Genomic DNA, 24,778 nt, shown 5'->3' on the forward strand with positions numbered 1-24,778 from the left:
TGATACCCAAAGTCTTTCTGAAAACAGCCTTCACCCTTCTTCCACAGACATCAGCAGCTAATCTCCGCTGATTCAAGCTCCCGCCATTAAAACAAACAAAACAATGCAAATTCCTCCAATCTTATTTCCTGATTTGGGAAGAAAAATCTTAACAATGGCTGAAGACACTGACATTCGGACAAGGGTGCGAAAATACGTTGATTGAACCAAACAATTCGTTCCATCATTCACTCAATTTAGCATCGCAGTTTGCCTAAAAGTAGGATCGATATACAAAATTTTTTCAGAAGATTTGTGACCCTAACTGACGGCACAATTTTTATCTGGGATATTCCCTCAACCGGTTTTCTAACACATAAACGCAACGTTAGGCCTCTATGGGATTACTACAATTTCACCAGACACATCATAACGACATCTGCAGGCCCGTTAATAACTCATGACCATTGGGATTATATCCACTTGATCAATTACGACCCGCTTGAATCCAAATACATAGAAGTAGTTCAAGGTTAATAGGCTTGACACCTCATCCGAAGTCTCTAATCAGACTGACCCCTATTATCCCCCTACCCAAACTAGATATCCTTATTCCATGTACTTCAATGCGGAATCCGACGTGAAACTCAAAGTTTTCCAAGAATATCAAATATTACCCCGCAACACTTTTACATTCTGCTTAACTTTTTGTAATAAGTATACTCCACAAATGGCCTACTTCAAACCATACCATCCCGATTATAATAAAGTACGTTGATTTATCAAAAAGGGAAAACTGAGATTGTCGATGGTGAATTTGAAGTAGAAAAATACGCGGATGTTGAATGTTAACAGATTATATACACCAAACTATTGTCACCAAGCACCTTCTTGAGAATTTGACACATGCTACATCACAAAAAAAACAATTTTTAACAAGGTACTTTACTTAGAACCAATACGTCTGGGACCCTGTAAACCAAAGGACAGAAACTTCTCCTAACCACCACTCCAATCTAAAATATTAATATATTCAATTACAAGAGCAAAACAAAAAGTACAAACTATTGGAGCTCATCAAGTCCCCTATCAGATACAACCAGGAAAATTGCAAAATCCACAAAAATTTTCAAGGGGCATTCCTTAGAGAGCGCGAATAATGAAGAAACCGTGAAAAATTTGAAACTGGATTCCTTTCTTACCCAAACAATTTTAAAACAACCACTTGTAATTTCAGCACTGCTACCAAAAGGTCAAACTATTGTTGAAAATGGTTTCACCTATCGATTATGAGTCCATAATAAACAGAAATTTAGAAAACTTACTGGGGGTATTAAACATCTTATATCAGGTAGCTTTAAATTTAACAATCCCCCTTTAAGTACAATTTCTTTTCAGAGCTCCATCAAAGCTCAATTATGATGCAATACAACAACCTTTTCCAAGAAATAGAGCGGCAAAACGCCAATTCCACAATACCATTTTCTCACAATCCCGGCCTCTGTTTATTTTACCAACCCACCAAATATGATAATTCAATCAATTCATTTTTCCTCTATTCAAACAAAAAAAATTGATTTTCAAAAGCCCTCCGAAGAAGAAATGAAAGAGACCAAATAGACGCATAATACCAACCAAAGATCCCCAACTGGAGCCAATGAGACAGAAAACAAATTCGGGATCCTAAAATGGACACTTAGAAGACAGATGAAAACAAAAAAATAGAAACCATGAAAAACAAAACAGCTTAAAAATTGCAATTTCATGATCAATTGCTACAGGCATGTTGTTACCCATAAAACTTCACCTATAGAGCAGCCGTAGCGCAGTACACTATACCTTTTGTTTTGAATCAATCGTTTGGTCCCCGGCTTGCGCCTTATTTAGAGAGCCGGAATATGACGCATTAGCTTTTGATGGGTTGATAAAAATAGAAAATGGAAAGATATTACACGCAGTAATGTTGTAAAATTTCAGTTCATACCATTACTGCATCTCAGTCGCTGGCATCAAGCACCCCTAATAACTTAGCAATTTACTTAGCAGAAATCAGATCGCTTCTACCTTGTACCCGCACGTGGAAAAACTTAGCAAAATACTGAATCAAAGCCGTACTAGAATGATAATAACTCCATAGCGATACCTCCTTAAATAAGGGTCGTTAAGTTTTTTTTTCTCGTCCAAGATAAACCTCTTTAGATATGAGAGGGTTTTTTGAGCTTTATCTTAAGATCCCGGACAGACTTTCATTTGGTGGTTACAAATTACCTAGACTCAAAATGAGCGAATGAAAGACAATCTTCAAAAAAGAACATTTTGACGTTATGTTATTTTTTTGTAGTCTAAGAGATATCTCATTGGCATCCTATCCTATATATAAACGGAAACTGCGATTTGTAAATTATATCATATCAATTCTTCATTAAACACAAAGCTTACATAAAAATTCTTCAATTTTTTAGCGTATCATTTCGCATCAACTCAACTATAAATATGTGCCGACTTGATTTTCATAAAAAATAAGATAAATTAGTTGACTTGATTATGTTTACGCAAGACAGCCAATTGCAGGGAATTAGTATAAACAGCTGGACTGCGATTCAGATAAATTATCAGTTACGTCCAATTTATTTTAATTTTTTTGCTTTGGTATGGAAAATTAATTGACTTGCTTAAATTTTCATAACTTTAATCGTCCTGATTGAATGATCACCCTACAATCTGCTACTTTACGAATGCACCTTTCGATGATCTTGCGCATTTTGTGAGTCGAACAAGAAATTTTCTTCGATTTCTTTTAATGCCGTCCCCTCACATGGATGAAAAAATGTACAGAAGCTTTGCTTAAGTAGTGTGCTTATGGTCAGACGTAACAACCATATATCTCAGATTGTTTTTTTGAGAAGAATTTTGCTGAAATTACAAACTGTAGTGAGATAACGTTGATCCTGAACTGTTAGCCAGAAAAGACAACATACATTTTTTCTCAAATACTTCCAAAAGCTTTTGTCTACTAAACGAATAATTTTCTGGAGTCACCACTTAGTGATTTTACTTTTTGCTGTGAATGACATGTACAGTACCTGTAAAGAACTCGTCATGGAAGGTATCACTGTTGTCATCGACATCAGATACATAGATGTTCCAGGGTGCTGCAGGTTCTAAAACGAACTAAAAGGTTTCATTTTCACTTTCAAACTAAAAACAACTCTCCCAAGTGTTGAGCCTGAGCTGCGAGTTATACGCCATCTGAGCTAACTTTTACGATTTTTCTCCCAGACGTTAATTCTCTAAAGCGATCATGGTTCCCGAGTCGATGTCTAGATCTACAAGAAAGCTGTACTGATCCATTAAAAGGCTGTGTTATGATTGTAGGTCACTGCTTTGTTGTTGCGTAATTTGGGTCAACATCGTTCCTCTGACTTTTTTTGGCATTTTCATGGAGTTTTTTGGAGTCTTTTTCGGAGACTAGATTTTGATTAGTGGCAAAATTGATGATAAAAAACTTACGAATCCAATGAAAATCAATTTTTCTGATCTGGTCGTTAGCACTGTGAATCCACAAGTAGCCCATGTACCCCACACCAGTGGGAGAATTTAGGCGAGTGCTGACATTGAAATCATTTGAGGATGTAGTTCCAATGGATGCAATTATTGATCCATTACTTCTTAAGAAAGCAAGTCCAACGACCTGCTCGTCTGGATCACTAGCATTGTAGTACGCAGTAACCTTGAACACATCAACAAATTATGAAGCGTTTTACAAAATTTTCTTTAAAAAATTAAATTGCACATTACATGATAGGTCAACGGACCCTTAACTTTTGACAACATAAATGTAAACAGAGCAATCAATGCATTTCACTGAGTATTTAAAGGGGTTGACTTGGCACCCTAGTTGTGAACAGATGGCGATCTTGTTGTGATCGGCAGTAAATGCAAGTTTGGTGTAGCGAGTGCTGTGCGAAATAGACAGTCTGATCAGGACCCTGACCAGGGTCTGGACTGTCTGATCAGAGATCCGACTAGAGCTTGAATAATGTGATAGTCTAGTGTCTCTATGGTATGAATGGGGTATGTACAGAACAGACAAAACTGAAGATTACAGGAAAGGGTCGTATGATTGCTTTTGCAAAAAATTCAATTAATTTGCACATATTTAACGACAGAAGTTTTCTTTAATGTGCTGTTCTGAAATAGATCTGCCATATGTTCGCTCATTGAAGGAGCTTTGAAATTCCGAATTAATTGAGGTCCCATCAAAGTGAAAATAGTTAGCCCAACCAAATAGTATTGACGTGGAAACAGATTTTTTATTGCGAGTGCCGAGCTGTCAGCGCTAAGACTTATACAACTCTTTGATTTTATATTTTGCCGTGTTGATCTTAAATATTTACTCGTTAAATTTAGCACCTAAATAAATTTACCAAATAAAAAGAACATTATACATTAAAAACCATTCAAAACCTTAAATGGACGAAAGCGATTAAATTATTTGCTTTGGCCCTTTTTGATTTTAACTGGGTCTTTTAGGTAAAGGGTCGTAGTGAAAAAGACAAAAAAGAACCACAAATATTGTTCAGAAACTATTGTTCAGCAAAACTATTGTTCAGAGCAAAAGAAAAATAATGAGTTCTGTCAATAATAAGATTTAGTTGCTTGTTGACGACAAATAGAACAAAAAACGGGAAAAACAAAATTGTTTTCATTAAAAAAATTAATTGACTCTTTTTTAAAACCGTTAGCTAATAACGAAAATCCGGAAATATATCCAGTTAAACAATAATGGAACTAATCAACGCCTTTGATTGTGTCATAGTTATGCCGAACGACAACAAAACGAACGACATTTAGACTAAAAAGAAACGAAAAACCTAATAAATTGTGGGATGACACGGATGCGCAGCCGTTAAAACTATAGGTTTTTCACTGAAGAATTCAACTAGGTTTTTTATGCGCATTCCTTCTACGCCGACTGGAATTATCTTTAATGTGATAAGGTGAAATGAGTAGAAATAAAATCCCCAAAAATAGGAAAATATGCAAGAATTTGGAAGTTCAAAATTATTTTCTAAAAAAAATTAATTGGAAGTCATACTTTTACCTCCAATCCGAAATCATGAACTAGAATCAATTAAACATCTATAGAAGCAATTAGGGCTTTTGATTGAAAAGAATATCAGGAATATGCCATACGAAAACTTAGGGAACCACAAAAACAGGCAAAAGCGAAAACTCAAGAATTTTGTGCGAGAACTGCTTCGCAATCGGTAAAACTATCAATTATTCAGGGAATTCAAAAAGTGTTCATTTGGCGCATAAGGATCTCAATACAGGAAAATATGCAAAAACGCACCAAATTTTTATGAAATTTTGTAGTAAGAGAGCCAAAAAAGATTACTTGAAATCAAACCATAATTACGAATATTTTTCCTTCACTTGGAATAAGTTTTATTTTTCCCTGTATAAATTGAGACCACTTTACTTTTGGACAGGAATAGGATATAAAATGACAATTTTAAAAACTTCATTGGTATTCTCTTAAAACAAATATTTTCAAAGACATAAGAGGCATTAGAAAACAAAGCATGGTATAGGCTCAACTGCAGCTCCTTAAGAGCCCAATTGAACCTTTAATCAATAAAACGTAGTCATGAGGCTGCAAAAAGATTGACAAATGGATCCAAAAACCAGAAAGAAATTATCAGCTCTTCACGGCAGACAAACGATAATTTCATTTGGCCTTATTTTATTGCAAATAAGACCTGTCTTTGATCAGTCCGTGATTTTAAATACTTCTTGTCGGTAATCAATATAAAAAACAAAACTGCAAAAATATTGAAAAACATCGCTTCCTAATATAATTCGAATTAATTTTTGATTATATGAATCCATGATGAGTTCAATTCCTGCCCGAATTTGTCTCAACGTCCAACAAAAACACCTAATTATTCCATATGTTTGTAAAATAGATCATTTAGCAATTGGATGTTTCGAAAAACCACAAACAAATTATGCATTTTGTATAATTATCAAATTCAATTTTCGAAAAACCGGCAAAAATTTAATTCCAGAAAACTGTTATAGGAAACGAATGTGTAGCTATCTTTTTTGGAGTTTGCAAAAACTGTGGTGGCAGATGTTAGGTCTCTACTTCATGCAAATTTAAACGAAGGAGGAAACAAACGCTTATTTGATGCCTTTTCTGATTTAAAAAAAGTTTCAACTTCAAAAAATTCAGCTTAATTGTTAACCAAAAGACTCGGATAAAACCAATTGGCTAGCCTTCTCTATACTTAATCGTAAAACCAATAACATTGTTTTTAAAAATATTTACAAGTTTTAGCAAAATTGACGAAAATTTGGTCAAAAATTACGGAAACGTGAATAAATACAACGGAATTCACTCTATTTTCCTCAAAAGTTTACACCACGATAACTCCCTGTAAAATACAAAAATAAAAAGAAGCTTTTCACTTCTATATTCTGCGAGCTTTCTAATGATACCAGTCTCAACTCTCTACGATGAATATATCGATCGGCCAAAATTGTCTGAACAAAAAAAAACCATCAATAAACAGCATAGAAGAAAAACCTTATTATGGTTCTTCAATATTTCCAAGTGATTCTTGACAGTCCAGTTTTTGCGAGTTAGGGCCGCACGATAGCGATTAGATTTTGTAAAGAGCAGTAAACATGAGCAAAACAAGCGACTGATCACATCTTTTTTCATAAAATGCGGTTTTCATCTGGTTCTTTCCTCATTTCTTTTTCGTAGATTAGGAGGTCTGCTCATCAATTTTTTTTGTGCTCAACCTCAGTTTTCTAGATTCCAAAGAACTGTCTATTTGACAACATTCTAGCCATGCCAATTTGTGCAAACATTAACTCGAATTTAAGTAAAGATAAAAGGCTACCCAGGCTGAGGTCCCAGACCGAAAAATTATATGTCCGGACCAATAATAACGCACAAGGGGGGTGTCGTGCGTTCAAGATTACACGGTCTTGAAACACGATTGAACGCAAGGTAGTCGTCTGGACATAAGCAACTTTTAACGCAAGATAGTCTGGACATGAATATTATTTTTATTTGAACAGACTTCAAATATTAAAATCAGAATCCAGAAGAAAAAAAATGACAGGAAATTTGTATCAGAAAAGAAAGAACAGAAACCACCTGAAACACAGGTTACAAAAATACAACAAATTTTTTTCTTCTTCATCGAATTTCTCACCTGCCAAAACTTTTCTCAGCATTCATGAGTTTTCCTAACTTCAGCTAATGAGCTTATTAAAGTCACTTTGTGATCTGATGAAAAGAGCTCCAATGAACGTTCAGTGACAGCAGAATGGTTTATGCAAAGTAAATGTGAAAAACATTCTAAAATTACTTAAAACTCCGGAAAGTGTGAATAAAATCAACGGAATTTACTCTTTTTTCTCAAACGTTTAAACCCGGATAACTCCCTATAAAAAACGAAAACGAAAAAAATCTTTTCAATTCCAAATTCTACACTGGACGAGTTTTCTAAAGATACCAGCATCAACTCTCTACTATGAATATATCGATCGGCCAAAATTGCCTGCACAAAAAACCCATTTGAGTATATAGTCCCCCGCAAGTGGGTCGGTTCAATAAAATTGTTTGTGGAGTCTCGAGGAGGCTACAATATTACTTAGAAATGAATATAATAACTGTAGAGAGATGAATACTGCATAAGGTTTTATTTTTAGGACTCCGAGAAAAAATGACGTCTGTATTGCAGAGGATCCCTAAAAAACACTACTTTTACGTGAAATTTTTCCTCGTTCGTGGACAATTTTGTTCATTGCCGGTGTACCGAATAAAGGAGATTGAAAGCCAGCCAAATCATTAGGAACAAATGTTCCCTGAATTTTTTATTACTTTCTATAAATTTGATTATTTTAATTTATGTCTAATTAAAATCCTTCTAGCAGACAGATTTCTTCCATCAGTCCCTTCTGACAGCCAATTTAGTTCATATTATCAATTTATTTGTCAATATAAATGGATAATTCTATGAAACGGCATAGACGAAAGACCTTATTATAGTTCTAGCAATATTGGCATAGGTTTCTTGACAGTTCAATTTTTGCCAGTTAAACAGCAATAAACATAAGCACAGCATGCGACTGATCATATATTATTTCTTTAAATGCGGTTTCCATCCGGTTCTTCCCTTCTTTCTTTTTCGTAGATATAGAAAAAATGCTTTTATCAAACAAGATTAGAAAATGAAGAGAAAAATTTTTTGTAATCTTTCTATAGGACTTTTTACCAAAAATTGGATGATTCCGAATAATTAATTTTTCTGTTCGAACAGAACTTAAAGTTTTTTGATGTACAAAATAGTTAGGGTTTATTCAGAACAATATTTTAAATTTGATTGCTTACAAACTCAAAAACTTATCCCAGTATAAAAACCCTAGAACAGCTAGTTTTCAAATCTTGAGCAATGCTCTTATGGAGCTCACTCATTAACCGCTAACGCATTATTGTGGTTCTTGCTAAATTTTTGTTCAATTTCCAACGTTTTCAGAAACTCTCTCGTTAAAAACAGGTTTTGATCTTTTGCGTTTATTGAAACAGACGGTTTGTAAAAATAATCCCCTGACGAAAGACGATTCCATTTTACTCAACATCATTTTGTATTTTGTTCAAATTCATTTGAATTTGTTTACCCTAAGATTTTTCAGTGGCTGATAACTTATTGATTAGCTTTGGAGGTCTGCTCGGCAACTGTTTTTGTGCTCAATTTCAGTTTTCTAGATTCCATAGAACTGTCTATTTGACAACATTCTAGCCATGCCAATTCGTGCAAGTATACACTCAATTTTAAGTAAAGATCAAAGGCTACTCAGGCTGAGGTACCAGACCGAAAGTTTATATGTGCAGACCAAAAAGAATACAAGGGGGTGTCGTGCGTTCAAAATTACACGGTCTGGAAAAACGAATGAACGCACGGTAGTCTGGACATAAGCAACTTTTAACGCACGATAATCTGGACATGGGTAACTTTGACCGCACGATAAACTGGACATAAGCAACCTTGAACGCACGAAGGTCTGGACATAGTAACCCTGAAGCGCACGAAAATTTTTTGGGGTCTTTCCCATCATAGCCCCCCATAAAAATATAGCCCCCCCATTATAATATATTTACCATGATTGGGGGGGGGGCTATAGATTATCTGACCACTAAGGTGGGGAGGGGGGGCTATAATGGGAAAAACCCATTTTTTGAATGGAAACAAGAATGCCAAAAACTGATGAGCTCATGTTTGACTAAACATTCTTACTAGAGTGCTCACTCAAGTGAAAGCTTTCACTTGAGTTCTAAAGTTACAAAACATCTAACGCGGGAATGTTTATGCATGTGCAATAACTTGCCCCTGTGAAGTACTTTTACATTCGCGGCTTTGAGAATAATAATGGTTTTAGCAGCGAGAAAACGTAAACGTAATCAAGACGAGGGAAATCGGATTATATATGTATATATGATTAAACAAGTAGAGCAAAGAAACTAGAATTTGAAAACTACTGACGAAATATTGCAAGAATAGTTCGCAAAATGGTAAGTGTTGTGCGGAGCCCCCGTAGAGCACCTATTGAGCCGTGTACAACATTGTTGTCATTTGACTTTATTGCCTCACGTATATATTGCAATATTGTTTAGCACCTTCTTTTAAGTTTGCTCAAATGCTCCATTGATTCAAATTCATTCGCAACAGTAGTCCTAGTTCTTCAAAAGAGATTAAAAAAGATTAATTTTATTTTTATTCGGAAAAAATCATGGAGGAAGAATGCAATTTGTCAGTTTAGTAATTAGAGACAGGGAAATAGATAAAACCAATCAACTCTGTAGAATGATTCTGAATCAAAAAATGACAGGAATTTTGAATCAGAAAAAAAAGGAACAGAAACCACCTAAAACACAAGTAACAAAAATACAACTTTTTACTTTTCCTTGGATTTCTCACCTTCCAAAAGTTTCCTCAACATTTATGAGGTTTCCCAACTTCAGCTAATGAGCTGATTAAAGTCACCTTGTGATCTGACGAAAAGAGCTCTAATGAACACTCAGTGACAATTGAACTATTTATGCTTAGTAAATGTGAAAAACATACACACTAAAAAAGTTCAGGTAAATTTACCTTAACACAGCTAAGGTAAATCTTTGTTATGGTAAAATTAGGTTAACAATTACCTTAACTTTACCTTAGCTTGAAATAAGGTAAAAAATTACCTGAATTGTGTTAAGGTAAAATTACATTAACTTACCTTAACTTTTTTAATAACTTTCTGCAGTACAAAATTGTATATTTTTAGTAAAATTATCAGACGAAATGTTGAAGTTTATTACAAGAGCTTTACAATGATCCTTATATGATGCAATTTGAGCCAATATTTGTCGACATACACTACATCAAACACCAAAAATACTTTCAGTGAGTGCTCAAAAAATTGCAAAACGGCAGTAACGCACCAATTTTGCAAATATTGTCAATTTTATTTTTCACACGCATTTGTTTATGTATAAACGGCTCACAAACCGATGTCGAGTGGTACCGGTGCGTTAGGAGCGGTCCAAAACAACTTTTTATTAAGAAAACGAAACTACTCGATTTTTCACTTTCCATTTATCCTTATAGAGGTTCACCAAAACGCACCATTGGTATAGGTTCAAATATAAGGCTGAAACGCTTGTTATCCAAGCTTCACAATGAGCTGTATATAAAGGACTTTGAGCTAGTATTTGTTTCTATTCTAGTAGAACAAAAATGAATGATTTTTCACTAAATTGTGACTAAAAGCACTTATACGCTGTAATGCAGTACTTTTGATCAAATTGGTAATTTCCTTGCTTGTTTTCGTTTGTACCCAAATTGCTTACAAATTTTCGGAGGTCGATATCGACTCTTTAAAAAAGGTATAAAACTTTTTTTTGTACCAAGTCATAGCAACCAGATTTTTCACTTTCAATTTGAATCTAAATTAGATACCCTAAAAATCTCCATTAATATATGTTTTTTATATATATATATATATATATATATATATATATATATATATATATATATATATGGCTAAATTGCTTCTGATCAGAGCTATACAATGAGCTTTAAATGAAGTAATTTGGGCCAACGTTAATTTCCTTTTTAGTAGAACAAAAACTACTTAAACGTAAAAATACATTGACGATCGTTTGAATAATTCATTCGGTTAATACCAAGTCTTTTTTATATTGTAAAATGGTCGAATATAATAAAACTAGCAGTGTTTGACCGTTTGGGTTGGTAAACGTTTCATTGAAAATTCAGTGACATATTAGCGACAAGTCAATAAGTGTATTTTGCCAAAAAGGAAAATGTTTTTATAGTCCTCGTATATATATATATATATATATATATATATATATATATATATATATATATATAAATATATATATATATATATATATATGTATATATATATATATATGTATATATATATATATATATATATATATAAATATATAAATATATATATATATATATATATATATATATATATATATATATATGGTTCTAAAATATATCAACTTATATGTATATTAACTTATATATATTTAAGGTAAAAAAGGTGAAATAAGGTAAAAAATTACCTGAATTGTGTTAAGGTAAAATTACATTAACTTACCTTAACTTTTTTAATAACTTTCTGCAGTACAAAATTGTATATTTTTAGTAAAATTATCAGACGAAATGTTGAAGTTTATTACAAGAGCTTTACAATGATCCTTATATGATGCAATTTGAGCCAATATTTGTCGACATACACTACATCAAACACCAAAAATACTTTCAGTGAGTGCTCAAAAAATTGCAAAACGGCAGTAACGCACCAATTTTGCAAATATTGTCAATTTTATTTTTCACACGCATTTGTTTATGTATAAACGGCTCACAAACCGATGTCGAGTGGTACCGGTGCGTTAGGAGCGGTCCAAAACAACTTTTTATTAAGAAAACGAAACTACTCGATTTTTCACTTTCCATTTATCCTTATAGAGGTTCACCAAAACGCACCATTGGTATAGGTTCAAATATAAGGCTGAAACGCTTGTTATCCAAGCTTCACAATGAGCTGTATATAAAGGACTTTGAGCTAGTATTTGTTTCTATTCTAGTAGAACAAAAATGAATGATTTTTCACTAAATTGTGACTAAAAGCACTTATACGCTGTAATGCAGTACTTTTGATCAAATTGGTAATTTCCTTGCTTGTTTTCGTTTGTACCCAAATTGCTTACAAATTTTCGGAGGTCGATACCGACTCTTTAAAAAAGGTATAAAACTTTTTTTGTACCAAGTCATAGCAACCAGATTTTTCACTTTCAATTTGAATCTAAATTAGATACCCTAAAAATCTCCATTAATATATGTTTTTATATATATATATATTTATATATATATATATATATATATATATATATATATATATATATATATATGGCTAAATTGCTTCTGATCAGAGCTATACAATGAGCTTTAAATGAAGTAATTTGGGCCAACGTTAATTTCCTTTTTAGTAGAACAAAAACTACTTAAACGTAAAAAATACATTGACGATCGTTTGAATAATTCATTCGGTTAATACCAAGTCTTTTTTATATTGTAAAATGGTCGAATATAATAAAACTAGCAGTGTTTGACCGTTTGGGTTGGTAAACGTTTCATTGAAAATTCAGTGACATATTAGCGACAAGTCAATAAGTGTATTTTGCCAAAAAGGAAAAAATGTTTTTATAGTCCTCGTATATATATATTATATATTATATATATATATATATATATAAATATATATATATATATATATATATATATATATATATATATATATATATATATATGTATATATATTTATATATATATATATATATATATAAATATATAAATATATATATATATATATATATATATATATATGGTTCTAAAATATATCAACTTATATGTATATTAACTTATATATATATATATATATATATATATATATATATATATATATATATATATATATATATATATAAGTGGTTTTCAGTACAGTCAAGGGCTTGTTCAATTGAATTGAGAGTCCACGGAGGAGTGTCAAAGTCCTTTTAGGTGCTCATGGAGAGCTAATTGTTGATCTAGCTGGTCTGAGAAAAAAGTACTTTATAGGTTGTCAGATTTCGAGCTCAAAAAAAATTCTGGTGCGTTTTCAAAAAAAGTGGTTTTCAGTAAAGTCAAGGAATTGTTCAATTTGAATTGAGGGTCTAAGTAGGGGTGTCATAGTCCTAGTAGGTTCTCATGGAGAGCTAATTGTTGATATAGCTGGTCTGAGAAAAAAGTACTTAATAGGTTGTCAGATTTCGAGCTCAAAAAAATTCTGGTGCGTTTTCATAAAAAGTGGTTTTCAGTACAGTCAAGGACTCGTTCAATTGAATTGAGGGTGTACGTAGGATTGACAAAATCCTAGTAGGTTCTCATGGAGAGCTAATTGTTGATCTAACTGGTCTGAGAAAAAAGTAGTTTATAGGTTGTCAGATTTCGAGCTCAAATAATATTCTGGTGCGTTTTCATAAAATATGGTTTTCAGTACAGTCAAGGGCTTGTTCAACTGAATTGAGAGTCCACGGAGGAGTGTCAAAGTCCTATTAGGTTCTCATGGCGAGCTAAATGTTGATATTGCTGGTCTGAGAAAAAAGTACTTAATAGGTTGTCAGATTTCGAGCTCAAAATACATTCTGGTGCTTTTTCATAAAAAGTGGTTTTCAGTACAGTCAAGGACTCGTTCAATTGAATTGAGGGTGTACGTAGGATTGCCATAATCCTAGTAGGTTCTCATGGAGAGCTAATTGTTGATCTAACTGGTCTGAGAAAAAAGTAGTTTATAGGTTGTCAGATTTCGAGCTCAAATAATATTCTGGTGCGTTTTCATAAAATATGGTTTTCAGTACAGTCAAGGACTTGTTCAATTGAATCGAGGATCTACGTAGGAGTGTCGAACTTCTAGTAGGTTTTCATGGAGAGCTAATTGTTGATCTAGCTGGTCTGAGAAAAAATTACTTAATAGGTTGTCAGATTTCGAGCTCAAATAATATTCTGGTGCGTTTTCATAAAATATGGTTTTCAGTACAGTCAAGGACTTGTTCAATTGAATCGAGGATCGACGTAGGAGTGTCGAACTTCTAGTAGGTTTTCATGGAGACCTAATTGTTGATCTAGCTGGTCTGAGAAAAAAGTGCTCAATAGGTTGTCAGATTTCGAGCTCAAAACATATTCTGGTGCCTTTTCATAAAAAGTGGTTTTCAGTACAGTCAAGGGCTTGTTCAATTGAATTGAGAGTCCACGGAGGAGTGTCAAAGTCCTTTTAGGTGCTCATGGAGAGCTAATTGTTGATCTAGCTGGTCTGAGAAAAAAGTACTTTATAGGTTGTCAGATTTCGAGCTCAAAAAAAATTCTGGTGCGTTTTCAAAAAAAGTGGTTTTCAGTAAAGTCAAGGAATTGTTCAATTTGAATTGAGGGTCTAAGTAGGGGTGTCATAGTCCTAGTAGGTTCTCATGGAGAGCTAATTGTTGATATAGCTGGTCTGAGAAAAAAGTACTTAATAGGTTGTCAGATTTCGAGCTCAAAAAAATTCTGGTGCGTTTTCATAAAAAGTGGTTTTCAGTACAGTCAAGGACTCGTTCAATTGAATTGAGGGTGTACGTAGGATTGACAAAATCCTAGTAGGTTCTCATGGAGAGCTAATTGTTGATCTAACTGGTCTGAGAAAAAAGTAGTTTATAGGTTGTCAGATTTCGAGCTCAAATAATATTCTGGTGCGTTTTCATAAAATATGGTTTTCAGTACAGTCAAGGGCTTGTTCAATTGAATTGAGAGTCCACGGAGGAGTGTCAAAGTCCTATTAGGTTCTCATGGCGAGCTAAATGTTGATATTGCTGGTCTGAGAAAAAAGTACTTAATAGGTTGTCAGATTTCGAGCTCAAAATACATTCTGGTGCGTTTTCATAAAAAGTGGTTTTCAGTACAGTCAAGGACTCGTTCAATTGAATTGAGGGTGTACGTAGGATTGCCATAATCCTAGTAGGTTCTCATGGAGAGCTAATTGTTGATCTAACTGGTCTGAGAAAAAAGTAGTTTATAGGTTGTCAGATTTCGAGCTCAAATAATATTCTGGTGCGTTTTCATAAAATATGGTTTTCAGTACAGTCAAGGACTTGTTCAATTGAATCGAGGATCTACGTAGGAGTGTCGAACTTCTAGTAGGTTTTCATGGAGAGCTAATTGTTGATCTAGCTGGTCTGAGAAAAAATTACTTAATAGGTTGTCAGATTTCGAGCTCAAAAAATATTCTGGCGCCTTTTCAAAAAAAGTGGTTTTCAGTACAGTCAAGGGCTTGTTCAATTGAAATGAGAGTCCACGTAGGAGTGTCATAGTCCTAGTAGGTTCTCATGGAGAGCTAATTGTTGATCTAGCTGGTCTGAGAAAAAAGTACTTGATAGGTTGTCAGATTTCGAGCTCAAAACATAATCTGGTTCGTTTTCATAAAAAGTGGTTTTCAGTACAGTCAAGGACTTGTTCAATTGAACTGAGGGCCTACGTAGGAGTGTCACAGTTCTAGTAGGTTCTCATGGAAAGCTAATTGTTGATCTAGCTGGTCTTAGAAAAAATGATTTAATAGGTTGCCAGATTTCGTGCTCAAAAATTATTCTGGTGCCTTTTCATGAAAAGTGGTTTTCAGTAAAGTCAAGGGCTTGTTCAATTGAATTGAGAGCCCACATAGGAGTGTCATAGTCCTAGTAGGTTCTCATGGAAAGCTAAATGTTGGACTGGCTGGTCTGAGAAAAAAGTACTTAACATGTTGTCGGTTTTCGAGCTCAAAAAATATTCTGGTGCCTTTTCATAAAAAGTGGTTTTCAGTACATTCAAGGACTTTTTCAATTGAATTTAGGGTCTACGTAGGAGTGTCATAGTCCTTGTAGGTTCACATGGAAAACTAATTGTTGATCTAGCTGGTCTTAGAAAAGTACTTAATAGGTTGTCAGATTTCGAGCTCAAAAAATATTCTGGTGCATTCTCATAAAAAGTGGTTTTCAGTACAGTCAAGGACTTGTTCAATTGAATTGAGGGTCTACGTAGGAGTGTCATAGGCCTATTGGGTTCTCTTGGAAAGCTAATTTTTGATCTAGCTGGTCTGAGAAAAAAGAACTTAATACTTTGTCAGATTTCGAGCTCAAGAAATATTCTGATGCGTTTTCATTAAAAGTGGTTTTCAGTACAGTCAAGGACTTGTTCAATTGAATTGAGGGTCTACATAGGAGTGTCATAGTCCTAGTAGGTTCTCACGGAGACCTCATTGTTGATCTAGCTGGTCTGAGAAAGAAGAACTTAATAGTTTGTCAGATTTCGAGCTCAAGAAATATTCTGATGCGTTTTCATTAAAAGTGGTTTTCAGTACAGTCAAGGACTTGTTCAATTGAATTGAGGGTCTACATAGGAGTGTCATAGTCCTAGTAGGTTCTCACGGAGAGCTAATTGTTGATCTAGCTGGTCTGAGAAAAAAGTATTTAATAGGTTGTCAGATTTCGAGCTCAGAAATTTTTCTGGTTCGTTTTCATAAAAAGTGGTTTTCAGTACAGTCAAGGATTTGTTCAATTGAATTGAGGGTCTAGGTAGGAGTGTCGTGTCATAGTCCTAGTAGGTTATCACGGAGAGCTAATTGTTGATCTAGCTGGTCTGAGAAAAAAGTACTTGATAGGTGGTCAGATTTCGAGCTCAAAACATATTCTGGTTCGTTTTCATAAAAAGTGGTTTTCAGTACAGTCAAGGACTTGTTCAATTGAACTGAGGGTCTACGTAGGAGTGTCACAGTTCTAGTAGGTTCTCATGGAGAGCTAATTGTTGATCTAGCTGGTCTTAGAAAAAATGATTTAATAGGTTGTCAGATTTCGTAATCAAAAATTATTCTGGTGCCTTTTCATGAAAAGTGGTTTTCAGTAAAGTCAAGGGCTTGTTCAATTGAATTGGGAGCCCACATAGGAAGGTCATAGACCTAGTAGGCTCTCACGGAGAGCTAATTGTTGATCTAGCTGGTCTGAGAAAAAAGTAGTTTATAGGTTGTCAGATTTCGAGCTCAGAAAATTTTTCTGGTGCGTTTTCATAAAAAGTGGTTTTCAGTACAGTCAAGGATTTGTTCAATTGAATTGAGGGTCTAGGTAGGAGTGTCGTGTCAAAGTCCTAGTAGGTTATCACGGAGAGCTAATTGTTGATCTAGCTGGTCTGAGAAAAAGTACTTGGTAGGTTGTCAGATTTCGAGCTCAAAACATATTCTGGTTCGTTTTCATAAAAAGTGGTTTTCAGTACAGTCAAGGACTTGTTCAATTGAACTGAGGGTCTACGTAGGAGTGTCACAGTTCTAGTAGGTTCTCATGGAGAGCTAATTGTTGATCTAGCTGGTCTTAGAAAAAATGATTTAATAGGTTGTCAGATTTCGTGCTCAAAAATTATTCTGGTGCCTTTTCATGAAAAGTGGTTTTCAGTAAAGTCAAGGGCTTGTTCATTTGAATTGAGAGCCCACATAGGAGTGTCGTAGTCCTAGTAGGTTCTCACGGAGAGCTAATTGTTGATCTAGCTGGTCTGAGAAAAAAGTACTTAAAATGTCAGATTTCGAGCTCAAAAATTATTCTGATTGCGTTTTCATAAAAAGTGGTTTTCAGTACAGTCAAAAACTTGTTCAATTGAATTGAGGGTCTACGTAGGAGTGTCATTGCCCTAGTAGGTTCTCATGGACAGCTTAATGTTGATCTGGCTGGTCTGAGGAAAAAGTACTTAACATGTTGTCAGATTTCGAGCTCAAAAAATTATCTGGTGCCTTTTCATAAAAAGTGGTTTTCAGTACATTCAAGGACTTTTTCAATTGAATTTAGGGTCTACGTAGGAGTGTCATAGTCCTTGTACTTTCACACGGAAAACTAAATGTTGATCTAGCTGGTCTGAGAAAAAGTACTTAATAGGTTGTCAGATTTCGAGCTCAAAAAATATTCTGGTGCGTTCTCATAAAAAGTGGTTTTCAGTACAGTCAAGGACTTGTTCAATTGAATTGAGGGTCTACGTAGGAGTGTCATAGTCCTATTAGGGTCTCTTGGAAATCTAATTTTTAATCTAGCTGGTCTGAGAAAAAAGAACTTAATAGTTTGTCAGATTTCGAGCTCAAGATATATTCTGATGCGTTTTCATTAAAAGTGGTTTTCAGTACAGTCAAGGACTTGTTCAATTGAATTGAGGGTCTACATAGGAGTGTCATAGTCCTAGTAGGTTCTCACGGAGAGCTAATTGTTGATCTAGCTGGTCTGAGAAAAAAGTATTTAATAGGTTGTCAGATTTCGAGCTCAGAAATTATTCTGGTGCGTTTTCATAAAAAGTGGTTTTAAGTACAGTCAAGGATTTGTTCAATTGAATTGAGGGTCTAGGTAGGAGTGTCATAGTCCTATTAGGTTCTCATGGAGAGCTAATTGTTGATCTAGCTGGTCTGCAAAAAAGTACTTAATAGGTTGTCAGTTTTCGAGCTCAAAAAATATTCTGGTGCGTTTTCATAAAAAGTGGTTTTCAGTACAGTCAAGGACTTGTTCAATTGAATTGAGGGTCTACATAGGAGTGTCATAGTCCTAGTAGGTTCTCACGGAGAGCTAATTGTTGATCTAGCTGGTCTGAGAAAAAAGTATTTAATAGGTTGTCAGATTTCGAGCTCAGAAATTATTCTGGTGCGTTTTCATAAAAAGTGGTTTTAAGTACAGTCAAGGGCTTGTTCAATTGAATTGAGAGCCCACATAGGAGTGTCATAGTCCTAGTAGGTTCTCACGGAGAGCTAATTGTTGATCTAGCTGGTCTGAGAAAAAAGTACTTAAAATGTCAGATTTCGAGCTCAAAAATTATTCTGATTGCGTTTTCATAAAAAGTGGTTTTCAGTACAGACAAAAACTTGTTCAATTGAATTGAGGGTCTACGTAGGAGTGTCATTGCCCTAGTAGGTTCTCATGGACAGCTTAATGTTGATCTGGCTGGTCTGAGGAAAAAGTACTTAACATGTTGTCAGATTTCGAGCTCAAAAAATTATCTGGTGCCTTTTCATAAAAAGTGGTTTTCAGTACATTCAAGGACTTTTTCAATTGAATTTAGGGTCTACGTAGGAGTGTCATAGTCCTTGTACTTTCACACGGAAAACTAAATGTTGATCTAGCTGGTCTGAGAAAAAGTACTTAATAGGTTGTCAGATTTCGAGCTCAAAAAATATTCTGGTGCGTTCTCATAAAAAGTGGTTTTCAGTACAGTCAAGGACTTGTTCAATTGAATTGAGGGTCTACATAGGAGTGTCATAGTCCTATTAGGGTCTCTTGGAAATCTAATTTTTAATCTAGCTGGTCTGAGAAAAAAGAACTTAATAGTTTGTCAGATTTCGAGCTCAAGATATATTCTGATGCGTTTTCATTAAAAGTGGTTTTCAGTACAGTCAAGGACTTGTTCAATTGAATTGAGGGTCTACATAGGAGTGTCATAGTCCTAGTAGGTTCTCACGGAGAGCTAGTTGTTGATCTAGCTGGTCTGAGAAAAAAGTATTTAATAGGTTGTCAGATTTCGAGCTCAGAAATTATTCTGGTGCGTTTTCATAAAAAGTGGTTTTAAGTACAGTCAAGGATTTGTTCAATTGAATTGAGGGTCTAGGTAGGAGTGTCGTGTCATTGTCCTAGTAGGTTCGCATGGAGAGCTAATTGTTGATCTATCTAGTCTGAGAAAAAAAATTTAATACTAGGTTGTCAGATTTCGAGCTCAAAAAATATTCTGGTGCCTTTTCATGAAAAGTGGTTTTCAGTAAAGTCAAGGGCTTGTTCAATTGAATTAAGAGCCCACATAGGAGTGTCATAGTCCTAGTAGGTTCTCACGGAGAGCTAATTGTTGATCTAGCTGGTCTGAGAAAAAAGTACTTAAAATGTCAGATTTCGAGCTCAAAAATTATTCTGATTGCGTTTTCATAAAAAGTGGTTTTCAGTACAGTCAAAAACTTGTTCAATTGAATTGAGGGTCTACGTAGGAGTGTCATTGCCCTAGTAGGTTCTCATGGAAAGCTAAATGTTGATCTGGCTGGTCTGAGGAAAAAGTACTTAACATGTTGTCAGATTTCGAGCTCAAAAAATTATCTGGTGCCTTTTCATAAAAAGTGGTTTTCAGTACATTCAAGGACTTTTTCAATTGAATTTAGGGTCTACGTAGGAGTGTCATAGTCCTTGTACTTTCACACGGAAAACTAATTGTTGATCTAGCTGGTCTGAGAAAAAGTACTTAATAGGTTGTCAGATTTCGAGCTCAAAAAATATTCTGGTGCGTTCTCATAAAAAGTGGTTTTCAGTACAGTCAAGGACTTGTTCAATTGAATTGAGGGTCTACGTAGGAGTGTCATAGTCCTATTAGGTTCTCTTGGAAACCTAATTTTTAATCTAGCTGGTCTGAGAAAAAAGAACTTAATAGTTTGTCAGATTTCGAGCTCAAGAAATATTCTGATGCGTTTTCATTAAAAGTTGTTTTCAGTACAGTCAAGGACTTGTTCAATTGAATTGAGGGTCTACATAGGAGTGTCATAGTCCTAGTAGGTTCTCACGGAGAGCTAATTGTTGATCTAGCTGGTCTGAGAAAAAAGTATTTAATAGGTTGTCAGATTTCGAGCTCAGAAATTATTCTGGTGCGTTTTCATAAAAAGTGGTTTTCAGTACAGTCAAGGATTTGTTCAATTGAATTGAGGGTCTAGGTAGGAGTGTCGTGTCATTGTCCTAGTAGGTTCGCATGGAGAGCTAATTGTTGATCTATCTAGTCTGAGAAAAAAAATTTAATACTAGGTTGTCAGATTTCGAGCTCAAAAAATATTCTGGTGCATTTTCATAAAATGTGGTTTTCAGTACAGTCAAGGGCTTGTTCAATTGAAATGAGGGTTCACGTAGGAGTGTCATAGTCCTAGTAGGTTTGCTTGGAGAGCTAATTGTTGATCTAGCTGGTTTGAGAAAAAAGTACTCAATAGGTTGTCAGATTTCGAGCTCAAAAAATATTCTGGTGCGTTTTCACAAAAAGTGGTTTTCAGTACAGTCAAAGACTTGTTCAATTGAATTGAGGATCTAAGTAGGATTGTCATAGTCCTAGTAGGTTCTCATGGAGAGCTAATTGTTGATCTAGCTGGTCTGAGAAAAAGTACTTGATAGGTTGTCAGATTTCGAGCTCAAAAAATATTCTGGTTCCTTTTCATAAAAAGTGGTTTTCAGTACATTCAAGGACTTTTTCAATTGAATTGAGGGTCTACGTAGGACTGTCATAGTCCTTTTAGGTTCAAACGGAAAACTAACTGTTGATCTAGCTGGTCTGAGAAAAAGTACCTAATAGGTTGTCAGATTTCGAGCTCAAAACATATTCCGGTTTGTTTTCATAAAAAGTGGTTTTCAGTACAGTCAAGGACTTGTTCAATTGAACTGAGAGTCTACGTAGGAGTGTCAAAGTTCTATTAGGTTCTCATGGAGAGCTAATTGTTGATCTAGCTGGTCTGAGAAAAAAGTACTTGATAGGTTGTCAGATTTCGAGCCCAAAACATATTCTGGTGCGTTTTCATAAAAAGTGGTTTTCAGTACAGTCAAGGACTTGTCCAATTGAACTGAGGGTCTACGTAGGAGTGTCACAGTTCTAGTAGGTTCTCATGGAGAGCTAATAATTGATCTAGCTGGTCTTAGAAAAAATGATTTAATAGGTTGTCTGATTTCGTGCTCAAAAATTATTCTGGTGCCTTTTCATGAAAAGTGGTTTTCAGTAAAATCAAGGGCTTGTTCAATTGAATTTAGAGCCCACATAGGAGTGTCAAAGTTCTAGTAGGTTCTCACGGACCGCTAATTGTTGATCTAGCTGGTCTGAGAAAAAGTACTTAAAATGTCAGATTTCGAGCTCACAAAATTATTCTGATTGCGTTTTTTCATAAAAAGTGGTTTTCAGTACAGTCGAAAATTCTGTTCAATTGAATTGAAGGTCTAGGTAGGAGTGTCGTGTCATAGTCCTAGTAGGCTATCACGGAGAGCTAATTGTTGATCTAGCTGGTCTGAGAAAGTAGGTTGTCAGATATCGAGCTCAAAAAATATTCTAGTGCACTTTTATAAAAAGTGGTTTTCAGTAGAGTCAAGGACTTGTTCAATTGAATTGAGGGTCTACGTAGGAGTGTTATTGTCCTAGTAGGTTCTTTTGGAGAGCTAATTGTTGACCTAGCTGGTCTGAGAAAAAAGTACTTAATGGGATGTCAGATTTTGAGCTCAAAAAAATTTCTGGTGCGTTCTCATAAAATGTGGATTTCAGTACAGTCAAGGACTTATTCAATTAAATTGAGGGTCTACGTAGGAGTGTCATTAACCTAGTAGGTCCTCATGGAGACGCAATAGTTGATATAGCTGGTCTGAGAAAAAAGTATTTAATAGGTTGTCAGATTTCGAGCTCAGAAAATATTCTGGCGCGCTTTCATAAAAAGTGGTTTTCAGTACAGTCAAGGACTTGTTCAATTGAATTGAGGGTCTACGTAGGAGTGTCATTGTCCTAGTAGATATTCATGGAAAGCTAAATGTTGATCTGACTGGTCTGAGAAAAAAGTACTTAACATGTTGTCAGATTTCGAGCTCAAAAAATATTCTGGTGCCTTTTCATAAAAAGTGGTTTTCAGTACATTCAAGGACTTTTTCAATTGAATTGAGGGTCTACGTAGGACTTTCATAGTCCTTGTAGGTTCACACGGAAAACTAACTGTTGATCTAGCTGGTCTGAGAAAAAGTACCTAGTAGGTTGTCAGATTTCGAGCTCAAAAAATATTCTGGTGCGTTCTCATAAAAAGTGGTTTTCAGTACAGTCAAGGACTTGTTCAATTGAAATGAGGGTCTACGTAGGAGTGTCATAGTCCTAGTAGGTTCTCATGGAGAACTAATTGTTGATCTAGCTGGTCTGAGAAAAAAGTAATTAGTAGTTTGTCAGATTTCGAGCTCAAAATATATTCTGATGCGTTTTCGTTAAAAAATGGTTTTCAGTACAGTCAAGGATTTGTTCAATTGAAGTGAGGGTCTACATAGGAGTGTCATAGTCCTAGTAGTTTCTCACGGAGAGCTAATTGTTGATCTAGCTGGTCTGAGAAAAAAATATTTAATAGGTTGTCAGATTTCGAGCTCAGAAAGTATTCTGGTGCGTTTTCATAAAAAGTGGTTTTCAGTACAGTCAAGGAAATGTTCAATTGAATTGAGGCTCTACGTAGAAGTGTCATAGTCCTAGTAGGTTCTCATGAAGACCTAATTTTTGATCTAGCTGGTCCGAGAAAAAAGAACTTAATATGTCGTCAGTTTTCGAGCTCAAAAAATATTCTGGTGCGTTTTCATAAAAAGAGGTTTTCAGTACAGTCAAGGATTTGTTCAATTGAATTGGGGGTCTACGTAGGAGTGTCGTGTCATTGTCCTAGTAGATTCTTATGGAGAGCTAATTGTTGATCTAGCTGGTCTGAGAAAAAAATTAAATACTAGGTTGTCAGATTTCGAGCTCAAAAATGTATTCTGGTGGGTTTTCACAAAAAGTGGATTTCAGTACAGTCAAAGACTTGTTCAATTGAATTGAGGATCTAAGTAGGAGTGTCATAGTCCTAGTAGGTTCTCATGGAGAAGTAATTGTTGATCTAGATGGTCTGAGAAAAAAGTAGTTAATAGGTTTTCAGATTTCGAGCTCAAAAAATATTCTGGTGCGTTTTCATAAAATGTCGTTTTCAGTACAGTCAAGGGCTTGTTCAATTGAATTGAGGATCTAAGTAGGAGTGTCATAGTCCTAGTAGGTTCTCATGGAGAGCTAATTGTTGATATAGCTGGTCTGAGAAAGAAGTACTTAATAGGTTGTCAGATTTTGAGCTCAAAAAATATACTGGTGCGCTTTCATAAAAAGTGGTTTTCAGTACAGTCAAGGAAATGTTCAATTGAATTGAGGGTCTACGTAGAAGTGTCATAGTCCTAGTAGGTTCTCATGGATACCTAATTTTTGATCTAGCTGGTTCGAGAAAAAAGTACTTAATATGTCGTCAGATTTCGAGCTCAAAAAGTATTCTGGTGCGTTTTCATAAAAAGTGGTTTTCAGTACAGTCAAGGATTTGTTCAATTGAATTGAGGGTCTACGTAGGAGTGTCGTGTTATTGTCCTAGTAGGTTCTCATGGAGAGCTAATTGTTGATCTAGATGGTCTGAGAAAAAAATTAAATACTAGGTTGTCAGATTTCGAGCTCAAAAAATATTCTGGTCCGTTTTCACAAAAAGTGGTTTTCAGTACAGTCAAAGACTTGTTCAATTGAATTGCGGGTCCATTTAGGAGTGTCATAGTCCTAGTAGGCTCTCATGGAGAGCTAATTGTTGATCTTGCTGGTCTGAGAAAAAAGTATTTAATAGGTTGTCAGATTTCGAGCTCAAAAAATATTCTGGTGCGTACTCATAAAAATTGGTTTTCAGTACATTCAAGGACTTGTTCAATTGAATTGAGGATCTAAGTAGGAGTGTCATAGTCCTAGTAGGTTCTCATGAAGAAGTAACTGTTGATCTAGATGGTCTGAGAAAAAAGTAGTTAATAGGTTGTCAGATTTCGAGCTCAAAAAAATATTCTGGTGCGTTTTCATAAAGTCTGGTTTTCAGTACAGTCAAGGGCTTGTTCAATTGAATTGAGGATCTAAGTAGG

At 34.9% G+C, this 24,778-nt stretch overlaps 1 protein-coding gene across 1 annotated transcript in view; it reads right to left on the bottom strand.

The window, feature by feature from the left end:
* The window catches only part of LOC142349137 (uncharacterized), a 271,437-nt gene that overhangs the window by 109,572 nt on the left and 137,087 nt on the right, over positions 1 to 24,778 (bottom strand). The window contains exons 8-9 of the mRNA XM_075400552.1: positions 3,490 to 3,709; positions 3,063 to 3,140 (exon numbers count right to left, since the gene is read on the bottom strand). Coding sequence (XP_075256667.1) covers positions 3,063 to 3,140; positions 3,490 to 3,709 — 298 coding nt within the window. The remainder of the gene's footprint in view (positions 1 to 3,062; positions 3,141 to 3,489; positions 3,710 to 24,778) is intronic.

Source organism: Convolutriloba macropyga, chromosome 11 (assembly GCF_964194025.1).
Source record: "Convolutriloba macropyga chromosome 11, txConMacr16.3, whole genome shotgun sequence".
Classification (NCBI taxonomy): domain Eukaryota; kingdom Metazoa; phylum Xenacoelomorpha; order Acoela; family Convolutidae; genus Convolutriloba; species Convolutriloba macropyga.